At 35.7% G+C, this 10506-nt stretch overlaps 1 protein-coding gene across 1 annotated transcript; it reads left to right on the top strand.

The window, feature by feature from the left end:
• The first annotated feature begins 162 nt into the window (after positions 1 to 162).
• LOC113043878 (armadillo repeat-containing protein 10-like) lies at positions 163 to 2050 on the top strand. The gene is made up of 5 exons (XM_026203457.1): positions 163 to 516; positions 735 to 880; positions 981 to 1115; positions 1281 to 1457; positions 1534 to 2050. Exons 1-5 carry the CDS (start codon positions 270 to 272, stop codon positions 1657 to 1659), a joined length of 831 nt encoding a protein of 276 aa, XP_026059242.1. The 5' UTR covers positions 163 to 269; the 3' UTR covers positions 1660 to 2050.
• The last annotated feature ends 8456 nt before the right edge of the window (positions 2051 to 10506 follow it).

Below are 10506 nucleotides of genomic sequence, written 5' to 3'. Positions count from 1 at the left end.
ATAAATAGAAGCATGGATGGATTTTAAATAAATCACATGGTTATTTTTATTTATTCAATCATGATAGAAATGTAATTCGTTCAAAAGCGCAGAATCATTAATGAACGCTCAACACAGCAACACTTAACTCTGCGAAATGTTTTGGTCGTCCACTCACTGACGCAATAGACGCAGACGGGTAAAATGATCAGGAACTGTTTGTATCTGTATTATTTATCCTGTCGGACAAGGAGCATGTGTTAACATATGAAAGCTGCGCCTATCGCAGAATGGGAGACGACACTGTCGTAGCCCGCCTGTTCAGCGTGAAGGCTCTGCTGGGGATTGTAGCAGGAGCCGGAGCCTCGTATGGCATTTATAAACTAGTCTTCAGTCGCGCGGGAGATGCGGGAGTAAACAGAAAAAAGTCTGCTAAAAGTGTGACTATTCAGCCTGGAAGCCTGATGGCCAAAGTGTCTGGATTTAAAGTTGTCAGTAAGAGTGATAATCTGGATCCTACTGTGGATTCTGAATCTAGTAAGTTAAGTGACATTGAAATGGTTGGATGTGTTATAAAAGTCTTGCTTCCTGACAGCTCTGTGTAAGTTTGAAGGGAGTGTTTTTCAATCATATACATTACAGTGAGTGTAGGCAGTGTGTCAACTTCATTTTATTGTCCTAGGTTCTTGATTTAGAAACAGAAGTAGATGTCTTCTTCATACAATCCTTTATTTATGTTTTTGTCTTCTCACAAGGTGATATTTTCTCCAAATCTGCTGCCAACCTGGAGCCTCGACATCTGAGTATGCTTCTCTCGCTTCTGCAGAGCAGCCCAAACCTAGAAGAGAGGAGGAAAGTTCTCGTAACTTTGGGAAATGCTGCTGCCTTTACAGTAAACCAGGTCATCTGATGTTCTGTCTTCTAGACATTATGCATAAGATGTATTTTTTGGACTTGATGATCCAGCATATTTAAAGTTATTTTTTGTTTTTCTTCGTTAGGATCTCCTGCGAGAATTCGGAGGTCTTCACATCATAGCAGGCTTCCTCTCAGACCCTTCCCCTGAGATCCGCGTTCAGACTCTGAACGCTCTGAACAACTTGAGCATGAATATCCGCAATCAAGAGCAGCTGAAGGTATCGCATTATTTATTAAGATGGACAGAATTAAATGTAAAAAACGCTACTACAAAATATTAATAAATGCTGTTATAATATATAAATGACACCATTTTGAATCTGTTTTTCTTTCGCTCTACCATGGATACTATGCCTACACTGGTTTCTGTTGTTGTTGGTCAGATATACGTCTCGTCGGTGATGCAGATGATTGAGATGTCGCCGGTGAACTCTGACCTTCAGCTGGCAGCGCTCCGATTGCTCACTAATCTGTCAGTCACGGATAATCACCAGCATCTGATGAAGGGTTCCATCACCCTCCTCCTGTCACTGCTCGTAGTGAGCAGTGAAGTCCTACAGGTGATTAACGTGAGGAACGTGTTCAGTGATGTGTTTACACAAGCAGATGTGTTGAAGATTGAATCTGTTCCTGCAGATCCAGGTCCTGAAGGTCCTGGTCAATCTTTCCTCCAATCCAGATCTGATGGACGATATTGTGCAAGCTCAGGTGAACAAGCATGTCTTTTATGGTTTCTGCTGTAATGCTTTCACTGTTTTGTAAGTGAGATCCAGTGCAGCTGGTTTCAGTGAATATTCAGTCATACCAACACAATATGATTATAAATAGATAAATCTATAAATAATCGCCTTGGATGCTAGGTGTCCTAGTTTTTCTCATTGCCTGCTGTTGATGCATACGTCTATTTTAAGGCCACTCTGTGGTCATGATTTAGTTTAGTGCTGCACGATTTGAGGAAAGAATATTATTGTGATTTTTCTTCAGATAAAAACTGCCATTGCTATTTAAAATAAGATTATTATAAAAAAAGGCATGCTGTGCTTGTTTGTATGGCTTTACGCTTTTTCCAGATTTTAATGAATTTGTAATCAACATGAAAATAAAATAAATTCACATCATTATCAATATTATTAGATTCTCCTAAATACTAATTTGCTTTATTTCACAGTAGAGTATTGTAATAGTAATGTTTCTTACTTTATTTAATAAAGTAGTATTTATTATTAGTAATATTTATTTTGTGTCTTATCTTTATTTAATAATAATTATAATATGTCAACATGAGAACAAAATAAAATCATTTATCATTACTATTGTTAATATTAATATTATTTTAAGATTTTATTTAAGTCATATATTGTATTATTATTGCGATAATAATATAAAGAAATATATTGTAATATTTCATTGTGAAATAAAAATTTGTGTTTAGGAAAAAAACCTTTTAATTTAATAATTAATTTTATTCTGATAACATCATTTTATATCAGCATATTAAAAAAAATTCGGCCATTTTGTGAAGCCTTACAAATTATGGCCATCTTAATTAGGGCCCGAGCACCGAGGTGCGAGGACCCTCTTGTATCTGCTTTGTTTTTTATTAGGGCCCGAGCACCGATGGTGCGAGGACCCTCTTGGAATTGCTCCGTTTATTATTATTAGGGCTCAAGCCTGGAGGGCGAGAGCCCTATTGTTTTCCTTAGGATTATTTGTTATTATTAGGGCTCAAGCCTGGAGGGCGAGAGCCCTATTGTTTTCCTTAGGATTATTTGTTATTATTATTATTATTATTATTTTTCTTCAAGGTTTCGGGGGCTTTTGGGGCCCTTAACATGCTCAAAAACTCTTGAAAATTGGCACACACCTTGGAACCTGCGGCCATTAGGGCCGGGCAGAGTCTGATACACGGGCGTGGCACAGGGGCTCTACAGCGCCCCCTGTAGTACCGAGGGCCATATATCATGCATACTTGCATGTATACATATGAAACTTGGTACATATATATAACTCATCAAACCAAACAACTTTCACACTGCATGTCATAAGCTCTGCCCAACAGGAAGTTGGCTATTTAGGGTTTTATGAAAAACACATGCTCTGGAATTTGATATACTCCTCTGAGGAACTCCACCCGTTCAACACAAAACTCGGTGAACACGATCTCAAGACATTGGGGATGCTAAATTGCGAAGAGATTTTTGATATCTCAAACGGTTTGCCCGTGGCGAGGCGTTGAAATTATGGCGAGAAATAAGAAACAGGAAATGTATAATAACATCCACATACATTTGCTGAATTTGATCAAACTTAATTGGTTTGTTCGTTGTATGATACCGATCGTATATATGTGACTATTAGGAGTCAAAGTTATAGCGCCACCAACTGGCAGCAGGAAGTGAATCATTTTCAGAACGCTTTGAATTCAGCATCTTATTTTTACTTGATTTGCTTCAAACTTCATCAGAATAATGACAAAACACGGCCGATGAAAATCTGTCGTGGGGATATTTATATCTAATATAGTGTTGCCATGGCAACGTGTCAAACTTGAATGTTCTGTTCTGGTGATTTTTAGGCAGATAACTAGCTCAGATTTCCATGAAACTCGAAACAGATATCAGTATTAAAGATAGCTAGACCATGGCAAAAGCTTTTAAAAGGGCGTGGAAGAGGCACTCTATAGCGCCACCTTTTGTCAAAAGTGGGGGGGTTAGTTTTAGCTACAGACACCAAACTTGGTACATAAATTGTTCTTATCAAGACGGACAACTTTCTAATTCGCAGTCATAAGCTATGACCAACAGGAAGTTGGCTATTTTGACTTGAATATGGATTTTTGGGAATTTTCTTTTGTGAATTAATGCATACTCCTCCCAGGGGAAGTACACTATACACACCAAACTTTGTCTACATTAAGAAAAAACATTGAGGAACTTAAATTGCGAATGAATTTTGGATAGCTTGAACGGTTTTGTCGTGGTGATTTTTTGAAATAACAGTAAAAAGTGAAACATTAATCGTCTTGTATTTTTAAATTGCAGCTTCCAAACCTTTAAAAACATTTTTCATTTAGAAAACCAGTGATTCTGAGGAAATATGCATAGTTTCATGACTTTACAGCACTGTATGATTAAAAGAAAAATAAAAAACTGTCAGACATCTGATCTCACTCTGTCACTCTGTGTGAGGAATGTATGCGTGCTGACTGTGTGTGTGTGTGTGAGTGTGAGTGGGGGAGAGGTGTGAGGTGTGAGGTGAGTGGCAGACAAGACAGGGAGAGAGAGAGGGACTTAAACATATCTTTAATCACCAGAAAAAAAATGTTATTTTAAATTGTTAATTTTTTCTTGTTGTTGCTAATTGTGCTGTTTTCATTACAGCTTAAGAAATATCTTAGGCCTTATCCTTTTCTGACAGTTTCAGGGATTAAAAAAAATTCAAAAAATACCTATTTTAGCTGCAAATAATAATTTCAAACTCATTTGATACTGACCTCTGACACCCTGTGACATGACATTTATTTGAATTTACATAATCTCATGGATGTAACAGTAAAACTGTTCAGCTCACAGATCAAGACTAAGCTGTGATGCAAGCAGAACTATTTCACAAATGCTTAAAGGTTAATGAAATCATAACAAAACACTTTTAAATTATTTAAGGATTTGGTAACACTTTAAAATAATTTCTCAATTGTTAACATTAGTAAATGCATTGGTAACACTTCATAATAGCTGCACTCCTAGCTAAGCATTAGTAAATAGCCAGTTCATGCTTTATATATCCTTCTCCCAAAATTAATATTTTATTAAGCATTTTATAAATACAGCTATAATTAAATTGTTCATAGTTTATATGCACATTAATTTAGAGGAGATTAAAGGCTGTTATCTTCCAAAATAAAAAAAAATAAATAAAAAATAAACAAACACAGAACTAAAAAGGGAATCATTAATTGGCTTGTATGTTTAAATTGCAGCTTCCAAACACTTCGAAGCATTTTTTTATACAAAGATCAAATCATTCTGAGGAAATATGCATAGTTTCACGACTTTACAACACTGTATGGATAAAAGAAAATTAAAAAACTGTCAGACTTCTCAACTGACATGATCTCACTCTGGCCACCCTGTCTGTGTGAGGGAAGGGAGGGGGAGAGGGAGGGGGAGTGTGAGGGGGTTGGTGACTGTGACAGTGTGTGTGGACTGTAGGGAGGGGCTGTCTGGCAGAGAGAGAGAGAGAGAGAGACCTAATCATCCCTTTAATAATCAGGAAAAAAAAAAAATTGTATTTTTATTATTGTTATTAGGGCTCAAGCCTGGAGGGCGAGAGCCCTATTGTTTTCCTTAGGATTATTTGTTATTAGGGCTCAAGCCCAAAGGGCGAGAGGCCTATTGTTTTCCTTAGGATTATTAGGGCTCAAGCCCAAAGGGCGAGAGGCCTATTGTTTTCCTTAGGATTATTTTTTATTATTATTATTAGGGCTCAAGCCCAAAGGGCGAGAGGCCTATTGTTTTCCTTAGGATTATTTTTTATTACTATTATTATTAGGGCTCAAGCCCAAAGGGCGAGAGGCCTATTGTTTTCCTTAGGATTATTAGGGCTCAAGCCCAAAGGGCGAGAGGCCTATTGTTTCCTTAGGATTATTTTTTATTATTATTATTATTATTATTATTATTATTTTTTTTTTTTTCCAACGTCTCGGGGGCTTTTGGGGCCCTTAACGTGCTTAAAAAGTCTTGAAAATTGGCACACAGATTGGAACCTGCGGCCATTAGGGCTGGGCAGAGACTGATACACGGGCGTGGCACAGGGGCTCTACAGCGCCCCCTGGAATATGGAGGGCCATATATCATACATTCTTGCTCGTAGACGAATGAAACTCGGTACACATATAAATCTCATCAATCCAAACAACTTTTGTATTGCATATCATAGGCTCCGCCCAACAGGAAGTTGGCTATTTAGGGTTTAGTATTCAAATTTTTCGTCAAAGTTGTGGGGGCTTTTGGGGTCCTTAACATACTCAAAAACTCTTGAAAATTTGCGCACACTTTGGAATCTGTGGCCTTTAGGAGCCTGCAGAGGCTGGGACCCGGGCGTGGCACAGGGGCTCTACGGCGCCCCCTGGAACACAGTCAGAAATGTTGATGTATAGCTCACACATACTTGCACGTATTAATATGAAACTCAGTACACATATAGATCTCATCGTGCCGAACAACTTTCGTATTGCATGTCATAGGCTCCACCCAACAGGAAGTCAGCTATTTAGAGTTATGTAAAAAGCGCATGCTCTGGAATTTGAAATACTTGTCATAGGTTTTTTTCTCGATTGCCGCCAAACTCGGTCAACATGATCTCAAGACACTGGGGATGAAAAATTGCCAGGGGATTTTTGATATCTCAAACGGTTTGCTCGTGGCGAGGCGTTGAAATTATGGCGAGAAATGAGAAACAGGAAGTGTCTAATACCATCCACATACATTTCCTGATTTTAATTAAACTTCATCAGATTATTCGTTGTATAATGTCGATCGCATATATGTGACTATTAGGAGTCAAAGTTATAGCGCCACCAACTGGCAGAAGGAAGTGTGTCATTTTCAAAATGATTTGAATTCAGCATCTTATTATTACTCGATTTGCTTCAAACTTCATCAGAATAATGTTAAAACACAGCTGATATAAATCTGCAAGGGGGATATTGATATCTAAAAAATTGTTGGCGTGGCAACATGTCAAACTGGAATACTTCTCAGGTGATTTTGAGGCAAATAACATACTTAGAATTTCACAAAACTCTGAACACACATCAGTATTTCTGATAGGAACTTAAATTGTGAATGGATTTTGGATAGCTTGAATGGTTTTGCCGTGGTGATTTTTTTAAATGACCTTACAAAGGGAATCATTATTGTATTTTTAAATTGCAGCTTCCAAACACGTCAAAGAATTTTTTCATACAGATGAAAAAGTCATTCTGAGGAAATATGCATAGTTTCACGACTTTACAACACTGTATGGATAACAGAAAATTAAAAAACTGTCAGACATCTCATCTCACTCTGTCCCTCTGTTTGAGTATATGTGCTTCAGACTTCCATTGTCTGAGAGAAATAGCGCCCCTACAGGTTCAATTCCCGGACTTTTACTTTCACTTTTAAATCGGTTAAAAATACAAACAAATACTTAGATTTAATTCACACTGACAAGCTAAACCAACATATCTGATTATTACCGGTTCAGGGCTCATGGATAAATTATTTCTGGCCAGAGATACGTGAGAAATAGGAGAGATGAATCACCGCTGTGATCACGAGCGTCTGGAGTAAAGAGCTCAGAGAAAACGAATTTATTCCTGTTTTAAAGCTTTTAAAAATAAATTATTACAGCGATATCACACAATCAACCAATTAGAACACACCAAGAGCTAAATTAAGATGTTTTTGAACTGTTTGTGTGAAAATGAAATATTTGCAGCTGCCTATCTGAAATCACCGCCTCCGATCAGCGCGTACAGTGTCCAGCTCAAAACAAACGAATTTATTCTTGTTTAAGAGCTTTTTTAAATAAAATATTACCACAAATGCACACAATAAACCCATTGTAACACAACAAGAGCTAAATGCAGGTGTTTGTGACCTGTTTAAGTGTGCAAGACTATTTGAAAGCGCGACTGGCAGAATAACATATCTCTCGAGCTGCAGGATTCTGGCTTTCGTCGTAAGACCGAACACATAACGGACAAGATTATTTCAAAACACATAATAGCTTGGCGACTATAAACGAAAACAGCCACGTGAACATAAACTGGATCTACTGGATTTGAATATTAAAGTGACCACATTTACCACTTGCTTCTGTCTTCAATTTTAATCTATATAAAAAAGGAAACTCATTCGACTTGGCTGCTTTTTTAATGTGTGCGTATTTATTTATTTATCTTTTTATACATTTTGTATAATTTCATAGTTTGTGTATTACAATTATAAAAACAAAAATAAAATTAGCCACTCACATAGAAATAGCTTAGGCCTTAACCTTTTTCTGACAGTTTTAGGGATTTTTAAAAATCCTAAAAAAAACCTTATTTGTGCTGCAAATAATAATTTCAAACTCATTTGATACTGACCTATGACATCCTGTGACATTATATTTATTTTAATTTACATAATCTCATGGATGTAACAGTAAATCTGTTCAGCTCACAGATCAATACTAAGCTGTAATGCAAGCAGAACTTTCACAAATGCTTATGAGTCATTTAAGGATTTGATAACACTGTAAAATAATGTCTAATTTGTTAACATTAGCAAATTCATTGATAACACTTTATAATAACTGCACTCATTATTAAATAGTCAGTTCATGCTTTATAAAGCCTTGTCCCAATATTAATAGTCAGTAGTAAGCAGTTTATAAATACAGCTATAAATAGCTTGTCCTTGGTTTATAAGCACATTTATTAAAAATGAGAGTAAGTTATCTTCCTATGAAAAATAAAAGATAAAAATAAACAAACAACAACACAGATTGATACAGAACTCAGAAATTTTATTGTGGATTTATGATAAAAGCCTGCAAATGAATTCATACTCCTACTCATACTACTCCATACTCCTTTTTCAACATGATGCCAATATACTGAGATGTTAAATTGTGAATGGGTTTAGGATAGCTTAAATGGTGTTGCCATAGAGATTTATTAAAGTAACATAAAAAAATACAATAGTTATTTTACTATATCTTTAAAATTTTTCATTCTAACTCTTCATAATTTTTTATATAAGTAGAAGTCCTCATTTGAAGGAAGCACAGTAAGTTTCATAGCTTTATCATTTTCAAGAGCCAGCATAAAATTAAAACTATCATAACTTATAAATCAAGCTTGCAATTCTTAGTACCTATAATGGCCACCAGAGGGAGCTATAGGATTACTTTTAAATAATTATTGGAGAAACGAGTATGATTTAAATAATTTATAGAAATCTTTCAAATAAAATAATTTGTATTTTAGGAATTTTACTGATAAAATGACCCTCACTTAATTAGAATAACAAGCTGAAGTATTGTGAACTGTATATTAAGAATAATTCTTAATAGGCTTTATGGACAGATACGTTTTAAGTGACTCTTGAAGGTTCAGCACCACATCCTCTTTTACCACTGTTTAAAGAATTAATCTTACAGAACAGGTGTGAATGAATTTTGGATAGCTTGAATGGTTTTGTCGTGGTGATTTTTTGAAATAATAGTAAAAAAGGAACCAGTAAAAAAAAGTGCAGCTTCTAAACACTTCAAAAAAATGTACACATAGAAGACAAGTCATTCTGAGGAAATATGCATAGTTTCATGACTATACAACATTATATGGATGACAGAAAATTAAAAAACATACATCTGATGTCACTCTGTCCCTCTGTCACTGTGTGTGTGTGTTTGTGTGTGTTTTAAGTGAATTAGGTGTGAAACTATCAGTGAGCATTTAGTCTCCAGCGCCAACATTTTACAGAACTGCCACTTTCCTGGAGTCTCAGAATTACAATGTGTCAGGTTCTGAGAGATCTAAGATTCCAAAAAATTATTTAATTAGAATACCATGAAGTATTGTGAAATACTATATATTAAGACTTTATATATAGGCTTAATGAACAGATTAGACTGACTCGTGAAGGACCAGCACCACCTCCTCTTGTCCGATGGTTTGAGGAATATATCTTCCAGAATCTGGGATTAAGATTTAGGAGCTCATTTTTATTCCACCTCCTTTCCTGAAAGTCTGTCTTGCAGAATTGACTAAAAATTAATCTTCACATTAATTCCTAATTCTTTTGCAATTCTTTTTGTCAGTTCTTTCTTGACCTGTTTTTCTCTTCCAGCTTTCCTGGACTATTGTATAGCACTCATAAATGATTAAATAAAAAATAATGGTAGTTATTAAGATTGATATGGTTTGGAATTGGTAAAATGTGCTTGGAAAAAAAATCACAATAAAACAATGTTTTAATGTTTAAGTTTTGGAATATTAACTGACATGAATGAATGCTATATAAATATTGTTCATTGTTAACATAATGTTTATAAATGAAATCTTATTGTAAAGTGTTACTAAAAGTTATATATATTATATATATATATTGTTCTGTGAAATGTGATTTTAAAGTCTAGATGATTCGGATTAACCCTTTAACTGCCATATCAAGTTCAAGTTCAAGTACAAGTTAAATTTATTTGTATAGCGCATTTACAACAGCCTCCTGGCTGACCAAAGTGCTTTAACATAAGAGCAAGAATATTACACATACATAAAAATAGACCAGACAAAAAATTTAAAACCACCCATTTCAAAATGTAGCATAACACAGTAGTCAGTACACAAAGGAAGAATAAAAAAGTTTTTAGCAAAGATTTAAAAATAGACAAGGAAGGGGCCAGTCTGATCTCTAAAGGCAGGGTATTCCAGAGTCGTGGCCCAGCCACTGCAAATGCACGCTCTCCCTCTACGCTCCCACTCTATCCTTTAAAACCTCACTGCCAGAGGAATATTGTGAATGCATGTGCCGCGAGGGCACAGTTTTCCTGATGCCACGGGGTGGTGATGGCATT

This window comes from Carassius auratus, chromosome 25, assembly GCF_003368295.1.
Source record: "Carassius auratus strain Wakin chromosome 25, ASM336829v1, whole genome shotgun sequence".
NCBI lineage: Eukaryota > Metazoa > Chordata > Actinopteri > Cypriniformes > Cyprinidae > Carassius > Carassius auratus.
The sequence above is the reverse complement of the archived record's forward strand: the minus strand, read 5'-3'. Positions and strand labels throughout refer to the sequence as shown.

Coding starts and splice junctions, on each gene's coding strand:
- LOC113043878 (XM_026203457.1), top strand. CDS start 270: ATGGGAGACGACACTGTCGTAGCCCGCCTGTTCAGCGTGAAGGCTCTG. Junction 517..734: donor TACTGTGGATTCTGAATCTA/GTAAGTTAAGTG, acceptor TCTTCTCACAAG/GTGATATTTTCTCCAAATCT. Junction 881..980: donor CTGCCTTTACAGTAAACCAG/GTCATCTGATGT, acceptor TTTCTTCGTTAG/GATCTCCTGCGAGAATTCGG.